This window comes from Eubalaena glacialis, chromosome 15, assembly GCF_028564815.1.
Source record: "Eubalaena glacialis isolate mEubGla1 chromosome 15, mEubGla1.1.hap2.+ XY, whole genome shotgun sequence".
In the NCBI taxonomy this organism is placed as follows: Eukaryota; Metazoa; Chordata; class Mammalia; order Artiodactyla; family Balaenidae; genus Eubalaena; species Eubalaena glacialis.
The window spans coordinates 76,031,634-76,056,388 of NC_083730.1; the positions used below are offsets into that span (position 1 = coordinate 76,031,634).

The window sequence follows — 24,755 nt, forward strand, 5'->3', positions numbered from 1 at the left end:
ATCTATAATAGATAGTATATTATATAATATACAATGTTATACTATATAACATATATAATTATGCTTCATATGTAGTAAATAATTTTATAAATATATAGTATAATATGAATATACACATGTTAATATATTGATATTTATTTAGATAGTAATTAATATTTAATGTAATATAATGCTATATAACTATGTAACTATATAGCATGTAATTATACTATATAATATATAGTTATACTATGTAATATATAGTATAATATAACATGAATGCACATGTTTTAATTTTTAAAAAATGTTTATCTGCGTGGGATTATACTATAAACTGTTTTTCTACAACTTGCTTTTTACACTCGACAGTGCATCCTGGACTTCTTTACATGCTACTCTAACTCAGGGGTTTGCAAACTACTACTACAGCCCATGGGCCAAATCCAGCCTACCACTTGCTTTTGAAAATAAATTTTTTTTTAGAATTCACCTATGCCCATTTGGTTGCGTATTATCTGATTGCTTCTGCAGAGTTATGTAGTTGAGAAAGAGAACATATGGCCTACACAGCTGAAAATACTTCTTATCTGGACCTCTCAGAAAAGGATTGCCAAACCCTGCTCAAACCGTTCTTATTAATAAACACCACCTCTTAACTTTCTGTCTTATGGTCTCCCAAACAATTACTGCCACTCAAAATTTAGTTGATGAGATACAAACATAATTAACTTTAATATAGCATGCTACCTTAAAATTGAAAAGTGCTGGGGGAGAAGGAAGGATAGACTGACTTTTACCTAGTTATGGCACCAGGAGAAGTCACAGAAGGCCTCACAGTGGTGTGACCTTCAAGATGAATTTTGGCAAAAAGAGAAGACACTGAAGAAATAAATCATTTAGCACTGAAGTTAAGAGTACATACTCTGGGGTGAGGCCACCTGGGTTCAAATCCTGTCTCTACCATTTATTGGTAGGTGTATGACCTGGTGCATGTCACTTGGTTCTCTGTGCCTCATTCCCCTTACCTGTGAAATGGGATAATAATAGTAACTTTTTCATATGATTATTTTGAGAATTAAATGATACAGTACATGTATAGTGGACAGAGCATACGGTAAATGCTTAGTAAATATTAGTTACTATTATTAAGGGACAGATGGGAATTCCAGACAGAGGAAAGTGCTGGGACAAAAGCACAGGGGCATGAATGTATGCTTTATTTGTACAAAGGTAAATGCCTCAGTGCAGCTGGAGGGGAAGAAGCACTGGGAAGTGATGTGTGAGACTGTAAAGAGGGATTGGGAGGAAACTATGAACTCCTTGCACCCCCAGTTAAGGAGTTTGGACACTGTCCTGTCATGCAGTGGGGTTTTTGAGCATGCAGTGGTCTCCTTGAGCTGAGCTTTAAGAAGGACATCCTGGTGACTGAGCATAGGATGTTTGAAGAGAGTGAGACTGGGGATGGGGATGCAGGCAGGAGGTTGAGGGAGTGGTCCAGGTGAGAGGTGGGGACCAAACCAGGATGGAGATAAAGGAGGAGTGGGTTGGAGAGGCATACTGTGGGGGCCATCACTGGGCATCTTGTGTCTCTCTTGTAGCTACATCTGGCAGCACATTGATATCGGCTATGTCCAGGGTATGTGTGACCTCCTGGCTCCACTGTTGGTCATTCTGGATGACGGTGAGTGTATCCTCCCTGCCCCAGAACTGGGGATGCAGTTTCCTTCCCACTACATAGAAGAGAGGTTAACCTGACTCTGTGACTCCATGGAATGGGTCAGTACAGGTGCTCAGAAGACATGTCCAGTGAACACATCAAGGTCCTAGTGAAATAAAAAGTTCTCTTATTCCATGTTGACCAACACTTATTTCCAGGTGTCCAACACCCATCCAAGCTTTTGCTAGCCACTGGTTGTATAAACATGAGTGAGAACAAAGGAAAACTCAGACCCAGACAGCTTCACTAGTGAATTCTACCGAACACTTAACAAAGAATGAATACCAATACTTCATAAACTCTTCTAAAACAGAGAAGAGGAGGGAACACTTCTCAACTCATCCTATAAGGCAGGTCCTTATATGAGGACCCACTGGTACCCTGATACCAATACCAGACAAAGACATCACAAGAAAAGAAAACTGCAGGCCAATATCCTTTATGAAATCAAAGGCAAAAATCCTCAACAAAACACTAGCAAACTGAATCCATCAAGATATAAAAAGGATTATATTTCAAGACCAAATGGGATTTATCCCAGGAATGCAAGGCTGGTTCAATGTATGAAAATCAATCAGTGTAATTCACTACATTCATAGAGTAAAGGACAAAAATCACATGATCATCTCAGTTGACAAAGAGATGCCATCTGACAAAATTCAGCAGCCTTTCATGATAAAAAATTCAGCAAACTTGGAATAAAAGAGAACTTCCTCAACGTGATAAAAGGCATCTGTGAAAAACCCACAACTAACATCATACTCAATGGTGAAATACTGAACACTTCTCACCTAAGATCAAGAGTAAGACAAAGATGTCCACTTTTGCCGCAAAAGGCCCTAGCCTGGACAATTAGGGAAGAAAAAGAAATAAAAGGCATCCAGATTGGAAAGGAAGTAAAACCATGTATATTTGCAGATGACGTGATCTTGCCTATAGAAAATCCTAAGGAATCCAAAACACATTAGAACTAATAAACAAGTTCAGCAAGGTTGCAGGATATAGGACCTATATAAAAGTCAATTGTATTTCTATGCAATTGCAATGAATAATCTAAAAATGAAATTAGGAAAGCAATTCCATTTTCAATAGCATCTAAAAGAATAAAATGCTTATGAATAAACCTAACAGAAGAAGTGCAAGATTTATACACCAAAAACTATAAAACATTGCTGAAAACAGTGAACCAGAAACACAAAAACTTAGTTATTTTTCTTCCAATGAGCATGTAATTCTTAATTGATTTGAGGTTGCAAATAGACAAACAGATAAAAAAAAAAAAGAACAACAAAGAAAAAAAGACTACAAAATTGGATTCTCTGTCATCTCTCACCCAACAGAGAATAGGCTTTCATTATACACCCAACAGAGATCACCAAATAGTCAGACCATAAGAGCAAATCCCCAGTCATTGCTGCCACCAATTCAGATTAACTTATTGAAGGTGTACAAGCCAGAAATAAAAACAAATACGTAATATAAGTAGAAAAAGAAAAAAATAACTAGAGGGTCAGAAAAAGTTCTGTTGCCACCGAGGATGTACAGGTAAATTGATTTAATTTGTCTCCATTGGATTAATCCCCTCAAACATCTCAGTGGATGACCTTCAGAACTGATGAAATGTAATTTTCAAAAAGTTAACATGTCTCTCTCATACAAATAAAATAAACACATGACAAAGATTTTATTCAACTTATTAATGAGGAAACCAGTAAGATATGAAAACTGCCTCCAAGAGCATGTGAGAAGCTGGGCATTTTAGCAACATTAAAATAAGATTGCTGCCAGAAGGGACAAATCTGTAGAGACAGACAATAGACTAGTGGTTAACAGGGACTGCAGGGAGAGGGAAATAGGTGATGACCTCTGATATAGAGAGAGTGTCTTTTGGGGGTGATGAAAATGTTCTGAAATTAGAGATTTTGGTTCACAGATGTGAATATACTAAAACCAGTGAATTATACATTTAAAAGTGAATTTTATGGTACGTAAACCTCAGTAAGGCTGTTTTAAAATGGGAAGTATAACTCCCAACTCTTCAGAGCTGAGCATAGTGACTTGCTTCCAGAAAGTTCAGTGTAGAAGGGGGTGGGAGGTGAGAGAGAAACTATGCAGTGGGGAAACCTGAAAACACTGCCTCTATCAGATGGCCAAGGTCATCAACCATCCTCAATCACATTGATACAGTATACCCTTGATATGATGTGATTAAAATGGCACATTACCTATGTCTTTCTCCCAATAACCCATAATTCCAGTCTTATCATGAGAAAAACATCAGATAAATTCCAATAGGGAGGCATCCCGTAGAATACCTGACAAGTATTCTTCATAACTATCAAGGTCATCAAAAACAAGGAAGGCCTGAGGCACTGCCATAGCCAAGAGGAGCCTAAGGAGAGATGACAGTTGTTTGTAATATAGTCCTTGGATGAGTTCTTGGCACAGAAAAAGGACATAAGATAAAAAACTATGGACTTGAGTCAATTATGTATCCTCAGTGGGTCATTAATTGTAACAAACGTACCATACTAATGGGAGATGTTAGTAATAGGGGGAACGAGGTGTGGGGTATATGGAAACTCTCTGTACACTCTTCCCAATTTTTCTGTAAATGTAAACTGTTCTGAAAAATAAAGTCTTTTAAAAAATAAATGAGATCCTACTGTGCCTCTGGAAACCTTCTCATAACTTTCCCCAAAGTTACTAGGTGTTAAGAGAGAAAAAAGGTACTATTTTCAAATAAATTTTTTAAACACTGGGTTGAACAATATAAAAGAATTTTTAAATTACATGACTTCTCAGAGCCTTTTCATTCTTAATATTAGTAGTGGCTCTCTAAGCAGCATTTCCCAATGTTATTTGACCCTTTCTTTGCATAACGCCTGCAAACACCCTTCCAATATTGACAATTGCTCTTTTAATACAGTGGTTCCCAGGCATGAGAATTTCATGAACCCTGTAGAATTTTTTTTCAAAAAGTTTGGGACCAAACATTGTCAACTTTTTATTACAGCAAATAGGGATCTTTAAAACAGAGCATTTTGCTGTCACCATTGTTTCCTAAAATAAAACATTTCAGTACCTCTAAAGGTGGGAAGTATGTAATTAATTGGAGAGCATTCCTTGAAATGGTATGCATTTGTACTCCATTGTCCTTATGCTTCTCATTTGGCTGTGGACTTTGTGAACCAGCTCCGGGCCTCGGACCATCGCTTTGGGACCTCGGGTTCCTTGGGCAGTGGCGCAGTTGACTGTTTCTCCTGTGCTCTTTCCGCAGAGGCCCTTGCCTTCAGCTGCTTCACCGAGCTCATGAAGAGGATGAACCAGAACTTCCCCCACGGAGGCGCCATGGACACGCACTTTGCCAACATGAGGTCGCTAATCCAGGTAGGACCTTGTGCTTTTCAATAATATAACTTATTCCATCTCAGCCCAATGGACCGCAAGGCAACTTAATAGCCATGCCTTGTTTAACTTGACTCAGTCCCTCAATCCTACTTAACTCAGCCCAGTTGAGTTAAACTAAAAAACTCAATTCAACTCAACCTTCACTCAACAGCTCAACTCCACTAGATTCATTGTCACTGAGCATTTGTTTGGTTCAGGCACTGTGGCTACACTGATGAACAAGACATGGCCCTCGCTCTTAACAGGATGTTTGATTGTATTGGTCCTTTTCTGCAAAGAAATATTTGAGTATATTTCTCTCTCTCTCGCTTTCTCTCTTTCTCATACACACACACACACACAGCCCTTTATTGAGATCAATTCATATACCATAAAATTCACCCTTTTAAAATGTTCAATTCAGTGATTTTTAGAATATTCACAGGTGTGAAATCATCATCACTATCTAATTTCAGAACGCTTTCATCACCCCAAAAAGAATCCCCATACCCATTAACGTCAATCCCTCTCCCCAGCTCCTGGCAACCGCTAATCTACTTTCTGTCTCTATAGATTTACCTATTCTGGACATTTCATATAAATGGAGTCACACAATATGTGGCCTCTTGTGTCTGACTTCTTTCACTTAGCATCATGTTTTCAAGGTCCATCCATGTTATAGCATATATCTGTACATCATTCCTTTTTATTGCCGAATATTCCATTGCATGTATAGGCCACATTTTGTTTATTCATTCATCCACTGATAAACACTTGAGTGGTTTCCACTTTTTTGCTATTATGAATAATGCTGTTGTGTACATTCATGTACAAGTTTTTATATGGACATAGGTTTTCATTTCTCTTGGGGATATACCTAGGAGTGGAATTACAGCTGCACCAGTTTGCATTCCCACCAGCAACATATAAGGGTTCCAATATCTCTTCATCCTCACCAACACTTTGCTGTCTGTCATTTTTATTATAGCCATCCTAGTGCATGTGAAGTGGTATCTCATTATGGTTTTGATTTGCATTTTCCTGATTGCTAATGATGGTAAGCATCTCTCGTGCTTATTGGCTATTTGCACATCTTCTTTAGAGAAATGACGGGGTTAGGTTGAGCTAGGTTGATTTCCACCTCAAATCCTTTGCCCATTTTTAAACTCCACCTGGTTGTTAAGGGCTGTATGGTGTCTGCTGTGGGGATGTAGCATCATTTATTCAGCTGTCCCCTCTAGTCTAGCCTTTGCCCAGGAGGCTGATGCCTATCTTTCCTTTCTCTGACAGATCCTGGACTCAGAGCTCTTCGAGTTGATGCATCAGAATGGGGACTATACTCACTTCTACTTCTGCTACCGCTGGTTCCTGCTGGATTTCAAGCGAGGTACAGACTTCAAACTGGAAACTTGTTCTCAGACTCTTTGTAGCAGAATCTCAGGGGAAAAGGTACCACGGAGGTGAGGCTGGGAGGTGTTGTAACAAAGCCAGTGGAAGAGAGTAATGCCCATTTGTTGAGCTCTGACTATCAGTTCACCCAACTTATCTTGCAGAGACTCTATGCAGTAGGTGTTGTCACAATCCCCATTTTACAGATGAGGAGGCTAAGACTGAGAAGAACTAAATTCAGAGCTAGGAATTATAAAGCCGGGATCTGAGCCCCACTCTGTCTACCTAAGCCCACTTCCCTTCCATTCTATTAAGCTGCTTATCAGAGGCCAAGAACTCTGAAGCCCATAGAGCATCTTTCACACGTGACTTAGAAATGATGTCTGACACGGTGCATTGCTGTCATGCCAATTTGGGGTGATGCTAATAATATCTAACCTGTATGGAGGTGTTTATTAAGGTCCAGGCACTGTGCTGAGCCATTTCTATGTATTATTTCTTCAGTCCTTTATTACTGTTAGTATCACCCCACTTACAGATGAGGAAAGAGAAGGGCTCATGGAGGGGAAGTAACTAGCCCAAGGTCACCTTACTAGTAAGTGATGGGGCCAGGATTCAGACTGAGTTTATTGGACATAGGAAGCCTTACTTTTCATCATTGCTCTATTCTATCTCTTTACCAGACCCAGAGGCAGCAGCCAGCTCTGCCTGGGTGCAGGGGGAAAAGGAGATACCCCCATTGGTGCTAAAAGAGATGGAGGGTGCAGGGAGAGAGGGGGACACTGACCAAGGGGCTGGACAAGGACAGGTCAATGTAAATCAAATCTGCACGTGCCCGGTTCCTCCACTTACAGGATGTCAGAGTTGGAAACTTACAACCCACCTGGTTTGCATAGCCTATTCTACAGAGGGGAAAACTGAGGCTTCTGTCAAATGACAGTGTCCAGGTCTCCTGTCTCCTGGCCTGAGCTCTGTCCACTGCTCCAGGACAGAAGCGCGGACCATGGCTGGCCTGGGATCTTTCCGGAGGGAGGGCAGCACCGTGCGCTCAGTGACTGACCCTCCCCCTGCGCGTGTGTGTTGGTGTCCCGGCAGAACTCATCTATGATGACGTCTTCTCTGTTTGGGAGACCATCTGGGCAGCCAAACACGTGTCGTCCGCCCACTATGTCCTGTTCATCGCGCTGGCGCTGGTGGAGGTCTACCGTGACATCATCTTGGAGAACAACATGGATTTCACAGACATCATCAAATTTTTTAATGGTATCCACATGACCAGGGTCTTACCTGAGGGGTGCAGGCTTCTGGAGGGCCCCTTCCTGGGGGCTGGAGAGGGATGGAGGGTCACTGAGACTGATGCACCATGAAGGGGATGGAGGAGGGTTCTCCCCACTTCTTGCGGCTATTTCCAAATGGATGAGTTAACATCTTGTAGTGCTGAGTGATCCCTGTGTGTTTTTCTCAGGGATCTGGCAGAAGGGGCCTAGGTGTTGAAATCAGGCTCAGGGAGCATCCCTGGCTCTGCCGTTAACCAGCTGTGCCATGGACATGTCGCTTCCCCTCTCTCTAAACATCTGCTTCCTCATCTGGGAAATGGAGTAACAGTGTCTGCTTCAGAGGGTTGACATGTGTAGGGAAAGCAGATACAGGAAAGCAGTTGAAGTGGCATGAAAATGGCACAGTCTTTGAAATCAAACAGAGATGGATTCTGATCCCAGCCTTGCCACCTGGGAGCTGTGTGACTTGGGCAAGTGACGTTATGTCTCTGGGCTTCAGAGTCCTTGGGGATAAAATGATACTAACACCTCCCTCATGGAGATGTCAGGAGGATTAAATCAGACCACAAGGATATAAAGCCCATCAATCAGGTGGTACTTGGCTCATAGCTGTTGCTATGAATAGAAGCTGTTGCTACTATCAATATTATCACTATTAAAACATTTTCTTAAACTAAAGAAGGTTTTGGAAAAAGCAAAAGAAGAAAAAAGCCACCTGTGATGACCTTACACTGGAAACGTTATTAGTTTTCTTTAAAGAAGCTTTTTTATTTTGGAATAATTTTAGATTTAGAGAAAAGTTGCAAAGATAGTACAGAGAGTTCCCAATACCCTTCACCCAGCTGCCCCTAATGTTAATATGTTACCTGATCCTCGTACATTTGTAGAACAAAGCAATTAACATTGATATATTATTATCAACTAAACTACAGACTGACTTGATTTCACTTGGTTTTTAACTAATGTCCTTTTTCTGCTCCAGGATCCAATCCAGGAAACCACGCTGTACTTAGTGGGTTCATTTTTTTAAAAATGTTTTTTCCATCTAGTCTTTCCCAAAATAATGTATATTTTTATGTTGTTACCATTTCAGAATCCAGTTGTATCTAGGGTTTTTTCCACTTAATGTTTTAAAAACCATCTTCCATATAATCATTTTTTAAGACAGCAGAATATACCTCAAGTGACTGTTCATAACTTACTGAACCATCCCTTCTGATTGGGCATCTAGGTTGTTTTCGGTTTGAGGGTGTGATTTGAGAACCCAAAGCAATTCCTGTCTTAGCATGGAGGTTCTCAAACTTACTCAGTTCATGGCACCCCTAATGTCTCTGTAAAGTTTTTGTGGCACCCGGACCAAAAGTTCCATTCAGTAACTAGTTAGGTCCAAACCACCTAATAAGTATATCTATCTTAACAACTTAGTAGCCATTTGAAAAAATAATACGTATAAGTCAAAAGAAAATAGTAGTTTTATTTTATATTTAAATAAGTACAGTTACTGGGACTTCCCTGGTGGTCCAGTGGTTAAGACTCCACGCTCCCGATGCAAGGGACATGGGTTCAATCCCTGGTCGGGGAACTAAGATCCCACACGCCACACGGCGTGACCAAAAAAAATAAATAAATAAAAATAAATAAACAAATAAGTACAGTTACTAATGGGTGTGTTCACCTGTTGGGCTTTGCACAACTTCTCAAACCTTGGAATCATTTTGAACCCCACCACCTTCATTTCTTATTCCACAGTGATTTTCACATGATACTTGCTTTTATCACGGCAACTGCTTGCTGAAAACCTAGTTTTTGCAAAGCTATAAAGGACTTTGATAGGAAAGTCATGAAATTTGCAAACTCACTTGCGTTAGCAGTTTACGTGGTGTTCAGCAGATGTGGAAGATAGCGGTATTTCCCTCAAAGTTTCCATGTGTTCACTGTGGCACCCTGGGATTCCTCAGCACCCAGTTTGGGAACCATGGTCTTAGTGTTTTTGTTTGTTTTTCTTTTTTTCTTCTACCAAATGATTTCTTTCTTTCTTGGGTTTTTGGTTTTTTTTTTTTTGAGGTTCTTTTTTTTTTTTTAATGTTACTTATCCCTATTTTTATTTTTTTTTATTTCAATTTTTATTTATTTATTTACTTGCCTGCGTCGGGTCTTAGTTGCGGAACACAGGATCTTTGTTGCGGCATGCGGGATCTTTTGTTGCGGCGTGCGGGCTTCTCTCTAGCTGTGGCATGCGGGTTGTCTCTCTCTAGTGGTGGTGCGCAGGCTCCAGAGCGCGTGGGCTCTGTAGTTTGCGGCACGTGGGCTCAGTAGTTGTGGCACGCGGGCTTAGTTGCCCCGTGGCATGTGGGATCTTAGTTCCCTGACCAGGATTCGAACCCACGTCCCCTGCACTGGAAGGCGGGGACTACCACTGGACCACCAGGGAAATCCCCAAATGATTTCTTTATGATAAATGTCTAAGTTTAGGATTATTCTGCTTTGAAGAGCTGATCATTTTGTGTCACTCTCGACAAAGTGATTATTGGTGCTTTCTCCCCTCCCCTCCCCCTCTCCTTCTGTTGCTTCCTTCCTTCTCTACTTTTAAGCATCTACCATGTGCCTGGCATTGCTTTCTTAAAAGGTGTCCAGTCATTATGTTTGTAGGAAGGTGGTGGGAGGACCTAATATTTTTTTAAACACACACACTGAGAGCCAGCTTCGTCTCGTTTGATCTCACAGTAACCTTGTGAAGTAGGTACTGTTATGGTTCCCATTTTACAGATGAGGAAACCGAGGTCTGGAGATGCAGGCCTTCCCCAAAGTCTCTGCTTCCAGAACTGCTCTGGGGGTGATGCCAGATGATGATGATGATGGGGATGCCCCAGAGACCTCTCCGGGCACTGAAAGTGCGTCCCGAGGATGGACACAGAAGGAGGCTCATGAGATTTTACTTCCGCTCTTTCAGAAATGGCCGAGCGACACAACACCAAACAGGTCCTGAAGCTGGCCCGGGACCTCGTGTACAAGGTGCAGACCCTGATTGAGAACAAGTGAGGACCATGTCACCCAGGCAGCGTCAGCCGAGCCTCCGCCCACCTGCCTGTCCTGCCTGCTTCTCCTCCTGGCTGCCCAGGGAGCAAGGTCCTGGCATCTGTTCCCGAGCATGGACCTCTGTGCAAAGAGAAAGTACCCCAACTTTGGCCACCAGGCAGGTGGGATCGAGGGGTTGCCCCTTCAGTTCAGCCTTATGTTTCCTGTTTGACCAAAGATCGCCCAAGTCTGGGATTTCTCCCTTGTGGGAGTTGGGAGTTGTTGGTGTGCGGAGGGAACATCTTCGTTCATGGTCCCCAGAATGGTCTCCTCCCTCTTCTCTCCCATCCCTCCAACTGTCTTGTCGGATGAGACTTGGGGAGGGAACTTTTTGGAAACTAGTATAGGAGAGGTCTGTGGGGCTACCTCTGTACTCTGAAAGGGGCCTTTGGAGATGTTCCAGAACGTGGCTGGAAGGTTGGCCTGGAGCAGAGCACTGTTGACATTTAATGCTTTTTGGAGGGATGCTGCCCTGTGCACTCTTGGAATTTGAGCAGCCTCCCTGGCCTCTACCTACTACATGCCAGTAGCACCCTCCTCCCCAACCCCTTGTGACATCCCGGAGCACCTCCAGACATTGCCAAATAGCCCCATTTGAGAACCACTGGCTTGGAGGAGGGGCTACAAGTGTATCTCCTCTCCACTTTCTTTGTACCTGAGCCGCCTATATCCTGAGACTTTCTTCCATTTAGAAAAGGCACATGGGGTCCTTTGCACATCTCTCTTGGGGTCCTGGATTTCAACCGTTGTGTATTTCTCATTTTTTCTCCTCCACCTGGCCCAGGAGAGACTTTTTTCTTCTTTTAAAGAAGGACGTCTGCCTGTGAGAAGTGTCTGTAAGCATGAGATAGGCCTCTTCCAGATCCTGCTCAGGGGTCCCCGGGCAGGGCCGAGTCCACATCCCCTTCCTCTCTTCCTAGGGAGGACCTCGCCTCTCCTTCCATACATCGGGTCTGATGTTCCAGAAGCTTGGAAGATGTGTGTTGGTGCAAGCCACTTGTTTAGGGAGGCTGGCTTTTCTCTAAGTGCCCTTGCTCACTCAGGACAAAGGAGGGAAAGGAGGACAGAGGTTGGCCCAGGTAGGGTATGTCGGGTGTTTTCCTTGGGAAAGAAACATCAGCTGGTGAACTGGTGCCAGGGTCACAGACCAGACTGGAAATGGTCCCCTCCATGTCTTCACACAGAGGGTCACCAATCCCCAAACAGGCCCTAAGCGAGCTAGTTTACCCTGCCTACCTGTCCTCCCAGGAGAGTGGTCCTGCCAGCCCTTCTCTTCCGAGAGTGTACCAGAGTCGGGAGAAACAGTGAGAGTTGGGGAGGGATGCTCTTCCCAAGAACGGCAGGTAGGATTTTGGAGAGGGTAGGAGATTCGTCAAGCACTTTGAAGCATTCACAGAGAGAGTGCATTAGTCCTTCCGTCCTGAGCAAACCAGGATGGGGAGCAATCCCTGCCTGGAGTGCTTGTGAAGGTGCTTCCCTTGGACCCAGCACTTTAGGTTGCACTGAACTTCCGCCTGAGTAGGGCCTCCTGGGCAGGATGGATGAGACTAGATGGCCCTCGCTTCCGAAGAACGCTCCGTGAGAAATGCATCTCCTCGCCCTAGTCCCCCACCTTCCCAAGATGGGAGAAAATGTATGAAAGTCCCCTCCAGATGAAAGTTTATTTTGCCATTCAACTGTTCACTACAGAGGATGTTATTTTAGCAAGACCCAGGTCCTAGACCTTCCGATTCTTATTTGTTTTTTGACAGACTAGTCTGAAAGTACAGCACAAGATCTCTTCTCTGCCTTCTCTCGTGGTGTTCCAGAGAGCATCGTGGTTGTGATTTGGAATAACTCCTATTTATTTGGCTTACTGTGTTTATTCGGATCTCTGTACGTTGTGTGTGTCCTTGTGTCCCTGAATCGTATGCGTGCGAGTTGTTTTATCTATGGAGTGCCCTCCTTTTCTCAGTGTTGCCAACATATCTTGTTACAGTTTACTACAGAGTTGTGTCTATAGAGAGAGAAAATATATATAAACAGAAACATGTGAACCTTGGTTATTTTTTGTTTCTGTGTTTGGGGATTTTCTTTTTAATTTGAAAGAAAGAAATGCTTGCTTCTGAAGACTGTGTCCTCATACCCCACCCTCCACCCCACCTCAGTGACCCAGACACAGAGAGGGACATATTCTTATGATAGCTCCCTGGTCTTTCCCCTGAAAGTTCAAGGCTGGTGAATCTCATCTCATCCTTTGTATCAGTTAGCTGTTACCACAAGTAATGCTGTGTAACAAACCACCCCAAATCTTAGTGGCTTCAAACAGCCATTTATTTAGCTTGTGATGATTCTGTAGGTCAACAATATGAGCTGGGTTCAGCTGGGCGGTTCTTCTGGTCTCAGCTCGACTTCTTTGTGTGTCTCTGGTCAGCTGATGGCCAGCCAGGCTACTCTGCTTTTGACAATTGGCCGGCTGTTGTCTAGGATAGTGGGAGAAACTGGGCCATGTATCTCTCATCCTCAATTAGGCTAGCTCAGGCTTGTTTACATGGCCATGATGGCAGTTTCTAAGAGAGCAAACAGAAGTGTACAATGCCTCTTGAGACCTAGGATTGGAATTGGCATAAAGTTATTTCTACTATATTCTTTTGGTCAAAGAAGTCATATGGCTGAGCTCAGATTGAAAGGATGGAGAAATAGATTCCACCAGTTGATGGGAGGTTTTGAAAAGTGACAATGAAAAGGGCTGTAAATACAGGCAGGGAAATAATTGAGTATTTTTGCAAACAGTCTACCATGTATCCCAAGGTCCATGCACAGGAGGGGTCCCAAGATGGTCAGCCATTGGACTCAAGAGTATACCTCTAAGTTGATGCCTCACTGTATCCCCACTGCTGAGCTAGCTCCTCTCTCACCCCCAGTGTTCCCATAGACCATCAACTTATCTCCTCAATATCTATGATTCCCACTCACGGCTGCCATTCTGCACCAGTCTTTGGGCAATGGAGACCTCACATGGATCTCCACCCCCAGCAGCCTCTAACCATGTGCCAAGGGAAACTTCTGGTTTTCCGCTGCAGAAGCAAAGCTTGATTTAATCTAATGAGCACCCATCAAAACTTCAGGTTTTCTATAGAAAAAGTTAGTTTCCAAATAAGCCAGCAAAGTAAAGGAGTTTCAGGTGGCATTGGTGGCCTGGCTGAGCCCAAGTCACCACTTTCTTGGAAGATTGCCAGCAGAGGTAAGTCTGAAGTCACACAGCAGCAGGCAGGTGGGGACTTGTCTTTTGCTGGCCCACATGGGGCTCTCTTAGTGGGAAGGTCTGCTTCTTCCTGGGAGAAGCTTCTGAGAGCAAAGACTGGTCCTGATGTTCTGACCATCCTTTGAAGCCACTGGTCTCATTTCCCCAACTCCAGCCATAGCTTGGTACACGTGGCCCTCCCCCTGGAGGACCCCACTATTCTTGCAGCTGCCTGGCACCACCAGACCTGGGTACCACCAGCATACCTGTTATGTGTGTACAAATGTGCAGTTACATGCACTATTGACTTACGGTAAAGGACGATATATTTTGTGGGAAAAAAATCCTAAGAGAATGTTTTGCTTTTGTAAAGGTTTTCCTAAACACATGCATTTGCACCTTGCATAGATGTGCGAAGATGAGTCTTGGGCCACTAGGCACGTTTTCGTGACTCAAAGCAGGGATGGAGAAGGGGTCTTTGTTGCCATGTGTATGGCACACACAGTTGTCACTGTGGACTCCTCCTCCCCCCCTTTTCTTCTTCTTCCTCCACCTCCTCCTCCATCTTTTCCTCCATTTCTTTACCTTCTCCTTCCCCCATCCCTCCGATTCCTCTCCTCTCCTCCTTCTGCCTCCTTTCCTTGTAGCCACGAGCATGTGGATACTGTCCGTCACCATGTCTTCTGCCTGAATGTCGCTGTTCGCATTCAGAACAACACTGCTGGCTTTAGACCCTCTGGCTGCTCTGTCATCTCTCTTCTAAATCACGTTCCATTTTCTTTTCACCTCGAGCTTTCCATTTGGCTTGTGGAAGAGGCCATGGGGCAACTGAGAAGCACTTATGCAAAGAGTTTGGGAGGCCCCGACCATCCCACTTCAGAACAGCTGCAACCATTTATGCCATCCTGTTTCATCTTCCTTCTTATCCCTCCCTCCTTCTCTCCCAGGCCTGAGGTCCCAGCAGCCCAGTGGGGAAAGGAGGTGAGGGTACAGTCAAGGGCAGTGGGAGGAAGTGGTTTAGATTTCTTTCCTTTTCAACAGATACTCAAGTTTGAGAGACATTAGATCCATCAATCAATGAGTCTTCTCCCCAAGTTTTATGACAGCATCAAACTCAAGTCACCTGCAGTCCACCTTTATGATTTGGACCACATCTGTGTACCATCTGTACTATTATATCTTTACTAGTTTTCTTTTTTCTTTTTACTTTTCGGCCACACCACGTTGCATGTGGGATCTCAGTTCCCCGATCAGGGAGCGAACCTGCACTCCCTGCAGTGGAAGCGCGGAATCTTAACCACTGGACCGCCAGGGAAAGTCCCTTTACTAGTTGTCTTTAAATCAACTCATTTTTTAAACTTCAAACTTATGGCAAGCCAGGATCATTTGCATAAACAGAAGATGGTTGTAAAAATAAATATTATTATTTTGCCAAAATACTATTTCCCACCAAAGGCTTTCTGAAGCTTGCTCTCTTGCCGTTAAGAAGAGATGTACTAAGGGTTTGAGAGGTTAAAGACATGCTAGCACCAGACGAGCCTTTCTTCTTGGAGGACTTCAAGGAGGATTGAAGTGGGAGTGACTTTCTCACCACACCAACTAAAATCATGTCCTATATCTTTGTCCACATGCTTGGGGAGGGATGACTTAGGATCCCAACTCTGCCACTTCCTGGCTGTGTGGCTTTGGGCAAGTGACTTTACCTCTCTGAGCCTTGGTTTTCATTTCTGTGAACTGGGGGTAATAATGCCTCCCTTGGGTCTGGATTCAGTCCTGGCCCCCCTCTTTCCACTGGGACCCTCTGCCCCTAGCATCACTGGGGATGATTTCCTGGTTGGGACCTCAGTTTCCCTGAGTTCCCATCATCTGTCTTGCTCAGGTTCTCAGGTGAATCTTTGACACAGCTCCTGGAGGAGAACTGGGGAAGGGATGAGCTCTGAGCCCTCTGGGGCTATGACAGAGCAACTGGAGTTAGGTGTGGTGAGGCCATCAGTTCTTGGCAGGAGCAAAACCCACTCTGACTCTGTAGTTTGCATCGGGTTCTTCTGAGTCAGGGAAGGGCTCTTGGGTCTCTGTGCTGCTGGCTTTTAAGCTGCTGGACACATTGAGAGCTTGAGCCCAGGACAGGTATAGACTCTAGAAGGAGCACAGTTTGATCCTTTTTGGAGTGCCAGCTTGCCAATCCGTTGCTAAGTCAACCTAGTAGAATTCAAATGACCTACAGAACGATGCCGTTCCCTGGGGACTTTCCATTACATCAGGGTGTTGGGCAGGAATCCTCCAGTATCTTCCTGGCTTGCTTTATTCAGTCTTGGGGGCCCAGTGATTTCCAGCCTCGGCAGGTAAAGGGCTCCTGCAAACAAAGAATACCTCTTATTATGATGAACAGAAAATAAGACAGACAGATCCCTCTGTCTCTTGTCAAATAAAGACAGCGTCTGTGTAAATGCTTCTGCTTCATAGGCTGCAGATTTGCTCCCTTTGGCATTGCTGAAATCGTTGAAAGAGAAAATTAAGGAGCGTGGGAGCTGCTGTAAGGTTATTACATAGAGGAGGCGGTTCATCCTTAGCGCAGGTGGGTGACCTGAAGCTGAGTTTGGGCTTCTTCTTGGTGGCATCTACTTGCAGCTTTTTGCACTGGGATGCCGCCTGGGCCTCCTGGAATCTTCCCACAGAAGCCTGACTCACATCAAAGTGCTTCTGATGACACTTGGAACATACCACTGGTCTTCGAGTCCATTTGGATACCGTGTGGTGGCTTCCTAGGTTTTCTATTACTTTATTCCCTTATTCTCTTACTTTTTAAAGGAATTATTGTCCTTATTGTTTTTTCTGAAAGACGAATGCAAGCTGCATTCTCTGTGGTCTGTGTGTTTTCAAAATAATAGAATCGCTCTAATATAATATTGTTGTTTACAGATGTTCTTAGTTGAACAATTAAAACCAAAAGAGTTTGGTGAGCTGGGTCGGGGCAGAGATAACAAATTCAGGTGTTATTTTGCCTCCATCACAGAGTCTGACAGACCTGGATTCAAATCCCAGCTCTGCCACTGATCGGCTGTGTGACTTTGGGCAAGTGACTTTGTCTCTCTGAGCTTCAGTTTTCACTTTTGTGAAATGCAGATAATAAAGCTTCCCTTAAAGAGAGAGTTTGGTATCAAATATTTTTGCTTGCCTGGCATCTTTGCCCCATTCTAGGACCAGCAACTTCTCCCATCTTCTGGGGAAATGTATCTCCTATGTTATAACTATAGTTATAGTCTAGTGAGATTGCTGACATGCCCCTCCCCCCAAGGTGGGCACATGACCCAGTTCTGGCCAATCAGATTCCTTCCCTGGGAAGAGAGTGGTTCACTCGTTCTTCTGGGGCAGTCTAACTAGAGGGGTACCAGCCTGGAGCTGCCTGTGACTATGTCTCTTGCAGGTAGGGGAGCAGGCACGGCTGCATCCAGCTACTCAAGTGAAGTCTTTAGAGCTCCATCTTTGTCTATCTTGTGGTTCCACTGTTGTCCATGTTGGCTTATACAGGTCCCATGCCCATCTCTGAACCAATCATTCTGACTGGGCTTGACTGGCCATAAGGACTCATTTGTCCACCCTAAAGCCTGGGGTGGTCAGAGAGTTGCTGAGGGTCATTCCCCAAGGGAAGATTAGGGCGCTCTTCCCAAAGAAGGGTGATGGGTCTTGATAAGCAAAGGCAACAGACTGACTCCATCCCTGGCAGAGAGAGCAACGTGTACAAAGGGGTGGAGCTGTGAGGAGACCTACTGTGGGCTCAGAATTCAGTGTGGCTGGAGGGTTTCAGAGGTGCAGGGTTGGGTGAATGACAAGAAAGAAGCTGAACAGAGAGGTTCGGACTGGATCGTGAGGGGCCTCATGTGCCCCAAACAACAGTGAAGTTTCCACATCAGTGGGATTATCCACGGAGGGGTGAGATAGGTCCTTACCGCCTGACACCCACCCACCCCCAAATCCCCACGCCAGCACTGGACCAACTCTCATCTATAAGGGGCACTCACTAGATGTTTGATGGGAAAATGAAAAATTTTCAAATTCTCCAAGAGGAGGAGTTATAAAAAGGGAGGGATATTTTTATTTTATTCTCTCATAGAGAGAGAATATGCACATACTTATTAAAAGATGTAGTATTTGAGTGGTGAGCACGGATTCAGAATTGCCCCAGGCACTTTTCATGAATAGATTTATCCTCACCACAGTCCTGTGAGATAGGGATTATAATTATAGCTAAAGTTTATTGAATACTAGTGCCTAACATCGTGCTAAGGGCCTTATTTATACACAGCATCGTAAGTTAATTATCATAACAACCCTATGAGGTAGGCATTATTTCACACACACACCCATTTTACAGAAGTATACACCGAGGCCCTGAGAAGTGAAGTGTCTTGTCTGAGGTCACACAGCAAGGAAGCAGCAGAGGTGGGATTTGAACCTGGGTGCGTGGTGATTTCATACAACTGTTGCATGGGCTCTTTTTGCTCCTACTGAGATACTTTTGTTTGCTCATTTCTGGCATGAGGATGATGCTCTCAGTGTCACTGGAGAAGAGGATGGTCCTCCACTGGACCTCGGTCACGTGGAGCCACCTGAACATGGGCAGGAGGCTGGCCAGGACTGCATGGAAGATGGCAGTCACATAGCCCCAGCCCAGCTGGCACTGACCACTGTGGTACACAGAGGAGGCTAAGCAGGCTTCCTTGCCAAATGGGGAGGCCAAGCTGATCAGGAAAACCAGCAGGCCCACAATGCTGGTGATGGCTAGAAACAGCAGCAAGGAAAACCAGTGTGTCAGTCAAGGGGCTCTGGGCTGCCTTTCCATCCCAGAACTCACTCATCCACCCTCCTATCCACCCACCCATCCATCCATCCATTCACTTATTTATTGGCTCATCTATCCTTTTATCCACCGATCACTCAGCTTAGCCTTCCACCCATCTGTCCATCTACTCACCCATCCACTCATTCTCTCCATTCCTCCACCTACCTATCCATTCACTCATCCATCCATCCATCCAACCAACCACCCACTTAGCCACCTGCCTTCCACCAATCCATCCATCCATCCATCCATCTATCCATATTCCAATCTATCCATATTCCAATCTACCCATTTTCCCCATCCTTCCATCCATCTATCCATTCATCCATTCTTCCAGTAATATGTCTATTGATGCATCCATCAGCACATCCACCTACTTACCCACCCTACTCCATCCATTCACCAACCCACCCATCCATCCATGCACTCATTCATCAAAACTGTTAGACACTCTGTCAGAGGTACTAATGATACTAAGAAAATGAACCAGACACCTCCGCACCTAGAAGGCACTCCCTGTGCAGGAGAGTCACGTGACCTGCAGCCACCCTTCAGCCACTCTCGTCCACTTGAAGTTCCCTGCACGTGCCTTGCTCTCGTCTCTATGCCTTTGCCCGTGATGCTCCCATTACCTGAAACACCCTTCTACATTTGGTTAACTCCCACTCATCCTTCCAGATTCATCTCAGTGATGCCTCCTCAAGGAAGCCTTCCTTAACACCTTCCACACACTGGGTCAGGTACTTCTTGGAGTTTTTCCTTGCATCCTGTGCTCATCCTCTTGTGCCAAATATCCACTGAGTTATAACTGCCTAATACACCCCACCCCCAGTAGACACTGGAGGACAAGGACTGTATCTCCATCCATTGATTCAACAAATATTTAATGAGCAACTATTATGTGCAAAGTACCGTGTTAGATGCTGGTGATATCAAGGCAGACAAATCCTTGCCCTCATGGAGCTGATGTTCTAGTGGAGAGAGATGCACAGTAATCAAGCAGGCAGATAAGATATTATCAAACAGGCAGGTAAGTGCTATGAAAAATGGAAAGCAAGGTAAGAGGAAGGAGACTCTAAGGAGAGGGAAGCTCCCTTACCTTGCGGTCATGGAAGACCCCCACTGAGGCAGTGATATTTGAGCAAAGCCCTTAATGAAGTGGGAGGAGCAAGATGTGAAGATCTGAGAAGAGAGAACTCCAGGCAGGGGGAACAAGCTTGGTTTTTATGAGCAACAGAAAGCAAGCCAGTTTGGCCGGAGCATGCTGAGCCTGGCGGAGCAGGTAAGAGATGAGGTCAGTGAGCGAATGAGGGCTTCATCAGTGGAGCCTCATCGGTAACAGGAAGTCATTGGCGCGGATAAGCCAGTCCGAGTGGCATGGTCTGATTTCAGCTTTAACAGGACCCACTTGGCCAGAGTGTGGCAAACAGACTCTAGGGGGCAAGGGTGGCAGCAGGGAGACGTGTGAGGTGGTCACCTCTAAACCAGGTGAGAGATGGTGGAGAATTAATTGGATGAAGGTTCAGTCAAGACCTGAGCTAGATCATCCCAAGCCGATGTGTGAATTAGAGAAAAGCAGATGCAGCCGGGCAGACGCAGCCCTGCAGTTTCACAGCTTAGGAATTGGAGCATGGTTAGATTTCAGCAGCTCTCAGCCCTCAGCTGGATGCCCTTGTTCAGTGTACAACCTGCCCAACTGTATATGATGGTCCTGGTAAAAATGATGCAAAGTGGATGGATGGGAGAGAAACAAAGGAGGACAGACTATTAAGACTGGGTTTGGATAAGGGCAAGAGAGGGTGATGCTAAGGATACCATTCCCTACCTCCAATTTCTGGCTTGTTAAAGGACCTGGAATAGTCTACAATCCTAGGGTTTATCTCTGAGATTCAACTAGGAGGCAAGACTCTGCTTACAGGCTCATTCATCCATCCATGCATTCATTCATTCATTCCACAAACATGTCTGGAACACATATGTGATAGAAGATTTACCTGCTGTTGTCTGCAGCCCTGGCATTGGGCCACTGCCCCTCCTTGGGCACAGCCCTTTGGGGGCTAAGGCCCAGGACAGGAAGAGAATTGCATTGAAGGCCAATAGGAGCCAGCCTCCAAGGAGCATCACAGCTGAGACCTGCCAGGAAGAGAAAGGAGGGAGGGTGTTGTCTGGGGTGGAGGCAGTCTCTGCTCTCTCTGCTTAACTGATCAGCTACTGAGTCCTCAAAATCCCACAAGGTCTGTGCTATTATTATCCCTGTTTTACATATAAACAAACAGAGATATAAGGAATTGGAGTCATTTCCCTCAGAGCACACAGCTAATTAAGAGGTAGAGTCAGAATTAAGATCTAGATCTACAACCACCATACCCTCCCTTAATTGAGTACCTGCTATACAGCAGAGTCACCAAGAGAGGCACCTTTGTAATCATCGGTTTTGAAGGCTGTGAATCTTCCTTAGAGGTGCTGAACTGGGAGTCCCAACCCATTGTGCCCATTGTTGAATTTGGCAATTTGCAGTGACTTTCAACACCTTAGCTGTGGTTTTCAAACCTAGCAGCGCTTAGATAGAGGATGACCATGTAGGTGTGTACAGGTTGTGCACTGCACAACTCTAGGAGATGCTTTTGGGAGTCATCACAGAAATGCATATTGACTACAGTACTTTTCCAGCAGATGGCAGTATAGTGTCCTGAAGAAGGGGCACCCTTTTCCTAATTTGTACAAAGGCACTGCACGCTGGCAGCTGCCTTCAGGATCATCCTGGGTGTTTGCTAACAGGCGGATAGCCAGACCCCACCCCGCACCTACGAGTCAGTGGTTAGAAGGAAGGTGGGCAGAAATTGGCTTTTTTTTTTTTTTTTCTCTGATGGGTTTAAGAGTGCCCCACTTCCAGGTCCCAGTGAATCGATGAGACCACGCCTCACCTTCCAGGCAGTCAGGCATATCATCCAGGGACCTGAAGGTCCCACAGCTCTGGTTCCAGCTGTTACCCTGAGGCCAGGAGCAGTAGGTGAGGACACCAAAGGAGAAGGTGGTGGTCTGGAACCAGGCAGGAGAGATGAGGCTGAGGGCTGAGATGCAGGTTAGGGAAAGCCCCAGAGCTGCCCACACGGTGCCCACCATCAGGGAATGTCAGTGACCTAGAGATCAAGGGACAAGATTAGTGGAAGGAGAGAAACAGGGGCTGGCAAAGGTGTCCCCCCTCCCCCGCCAGCCAGGGATCTGGTCCTGTCTTCAGATCACAGGTCATTAGTCTCCCTTCGCCCTGGGATGCACTTGCAGGTGTTAATAACTGGGGTGAGGGTGGGTCTTTTCCCTAACATGTTCTGGAAGTCGAAATTCCAAATTTTAGAATGAATGTTAGTGCTTAAACAGACCTTGGAGCACAACCAGTCCTCGTGGGAAATGATCATCACTGGTCCATGCAAGCCCCCTCTCATGTTTCATTAATTCATTCATTTCTTCCTTCCTTCATTCGCTCTGCCCATCAAGGCTTGCACTTTCCAAAAGGTCTGCTTCTACCCAGAGGGAGCACCTTTTCCGAAATCCCACACAGATGCTGTGTTTCTAGCAACCACCCTGCCCATCAGCTATCTCCTCCCAATCCCTGACCATTATTTAATGTGTATCTTTTTGTATGGAGGTATTTTTGCAAAATCAATATTGTTCAGTATATGTGTATTTTTCATGTATGTAAATGGCATTGTTTTATATATTGCTGTTCCACGTGGTGCCACATATGACCCTTGAGGGCTAGTCAGGTGGCACCTGAACCCAGCCTTAAGTGCCAAGAGTTATTTAGTTTTCAATTCTCCTTCAATCCTTCTCTTTGCACCAAGGAGAAAATTTCTGTTGGAGCTAAAGGGTCTTAAACATCTCCCAAGCATCTGTCAATCTCCTCTTTTTAAAAGACAGGGAGCCTTGAGCAAGCAATGGAGTCTAGTGAGATTTTGGGGATGTAGTTGAATTTTCCTTGTATTTGTTGTGGTGTTTTTGTTCTATTTTTTGGCATGATACTGGTTATCCATTTTAAATTAAAATCTATTTTAAGGAGAAAGAGAGTTGATTTCAAGTCCGGTCTTACCAAAATAATAATAGAGGTTGGATGAGGAGGCTGAGGCAGGATGGTGGTTTGCTAATAGCCAACATTGTCACTGATGGTCAGAAGTGAGGCCCAGAAGGGCTGAGGCAGCCTAAGGGTGCCCAGGGTCAAAAGCAGCTGAGCCAGCCAAGGGCACCTACACAGACTTTCCAGGACTTCAACCTTGGGTTTCACTTTGGGACTCTAAGCCCAGCCAGCACTTTAAACGTGGCCGGAATCCTGGGCTTGGCGGCCAGCCAGTCCTTCTACCATTTCCCAGCTGTGTGACCTGGAGCAAGTTACCCCATTGCTCTGGGCCTCAGTTTCTCCATCTGTAAAAGCAGATTCTAAATCCCAGGGGGCATGTAGTGTTGGGTTCAATCACTGAGCAGGATGATGTGGTAGAAAGAAGCACACAAACCATGTTTCCCCCATATGACCTTGGGGAGGTCACCTCGTCTCTCTGGAAATGGGGGTAGGGGTGTTGTGAAGGTTCTAGGGGGTCAGATGCAGGTGTGTTGCAGGGAGAGGAGCTGAGCTAAGCCTGGGAAGGTAGGTCAGGGTAAGGTGGCACAGACATTTTATTCCCAGGATTAGAAAAACCTCATGGCAGCTAGCCAGCAAATGAGACACGGCCCCTTGAGGAAGGGAGGATGGATTTTTGTCCTACGCCAAAATCAGCCTCAACTTTGGGGTTGGCAGGATCCCGAGGGGTGTAATTCCAGCCAGGAAGCTGGGGAGCCCAGAGCTGACTGAGGCCCATGATTTTGCCTCTCTCTGGCTGCCCCAGTGCCTCTCCGGGCATTTCTGACCTTGAAAGAAGTTTTGTTCTCCAGATAATGTGCTCAGTGTCACCTGGGAAAATCACACCAACCGTCCAGGTGCCCAGAAACTTAAATGAGGCATTATAACCCGAAACCACATCCGGCCAGGCTTCAGTTACCTGGAATCCACCTAAGGGAAACTTGAAAGGGATTGAATATTTTCTCCTCCAGCTCAGTGCGTAGCTGTTAATGGCAGTTGGCAATTCCTGAGCACTCATCAAGCCCCATTCTAAACTCTTTCAGTGCCTCATTCAATTTAAGCCTGTGGCCCCTCTATGATAGGGTGGGTAGTACTGTTATCTGAGTTCCCATTTTACAGATGACAAAACGAAGCCTCAGGAAATGAGTGGTGGACTAGGGACTCAAACTCAGGGAATCAGGCTCCTGACTCTGGGACCTAAACCCAAAGTGATATTAAGGAATTAGTTTAAAAGTCAAATACCCCAGCGTTTTTTAGGAGCTACCCAGGGTTAGAATTTGGTCAACCCTCCCACCTGCTCCAGCCAGTGAGCATGGATGGCCAGGGTAGCCATAGTCAGCCATGGCAGGAGGGGAAGAGGGATTTGGGTATTTAGAGGTGGCTGCTAGAGCCTTGGTATGTCCCCACAGCCAAGTGCCTTCCTCATCCTGGTGTCCATGTCCTCATCTGTGAACTGGAAGGAATTGGTCATTCATTCATTCAACTTTTATGTGCCCAGCCCTATGTGACCTTCACAGATACAGTGGTGAACAGAACATAGTGCCTGCCCTCAAGGAGCTTAGGGTTTCGTGGGCAAGGCAGACAAACAGGATGGAAGAATATGGTCCATCATCCATCCATCCAGTCAACAAATATTTATTGAGCATCTACTATGTTCCAAGAACTGTTCTAGGTGCTGGGGATTTAGTAGTGAGGAAAACAGACAAAACCACTGTCCTCATGGAGCTTGCACTCTAGTGGGAGAGAGAGACAATAAGGAA

General features: G+C 45.1%; 2 protein-coding genes across 4 annotated transcripts in view; one reads left to right on the forward strand and one right to left on the reverse strand.

Annotated features, from left to right (window-relative positions):
• The window catches only part of SGSM1 (small G protein signaling modulator 1), an 82,746-nt gene extending 69,902 nt beyond the window's left edge, over positions 1-12,844 (forward strand). For all 3 annotated transcript variants that reach the window (XM_061169398.1, XM_061169399.1, XM_061169400.1), the window contains 5 exons: positions 1,578-1,660; positions 4,977-5,086; positions 6,377-6,473; positions 7,571-7,738; positions 10,703-12,844. In XM_061169398.1, the coding sequence (XP_061025381.1) occupies positions 1,578-1,660; positions 4,977-5,086; positions 6,377-6,473; positions 7,571-7,738; positions 10,703-10,791 (547 nt within the window). In that variant the 3' untranslated portion in view covers positions 10,792-12,844. The remainder of the gene's footprint in view (positions 1-1,577; positions 1,661-4,976; positions 5,087-6,376; positions 6,474-7,570; positions 7,739-10,702) is intronic.
• Positions 12,845-15,863: 3,019 nt separating this feature from the next.
• Positions 15,864-22,013, reverse strand: LHFPL7 (LHFPL tetraspan subfamily member 7). Its single transcript, XM_061169261.1, has 4 exons — positions 21,824-22,013; positions 20,885-21,055; positions 18,565-18,829; positions 15,864-15,957 (listed from the first exon to the last, which is right to left on the reverse strand). Exons 1-4 carry the CDS (start codon positions 22,011-22,013, stop codon positions 15,864-15,866), a joined length of 720 nt encoding a protein of 239 aa, XP_061025244.1.
• Between the last annotated feature and the right edge of the window lie 2,742 nt (positions 22,014-24,755).

What these genes read in the sequence shown, in the direction of transcription:
- LHFPL7 (XM_061169261.1), bottom strand. Translation starts at nt 22,013, where the DNA reads ATGGTGGGCACCGTGTGGGCAGCTCTGGGGCTTTCCCTAACCTGCATC. An exon ending in AGGGCTGCAGACAACAGCAG is followed by an intron (nt 18,830 to 20,884) that starts GTAAATCTTCTA and finishes TGCTGTTTCTAG; the next exon opens with CCATCACCAGCATTGTGGGC. An exon ending in CCAGAAATGAGCAAACAAAA is followed by an intron (nt 15,958 to 18,564) that starts GTATCTCAGTAG and finishes GTTCTCCTCCAG; the next exon opens with GAGCTGTGTCAAAGATTCAC.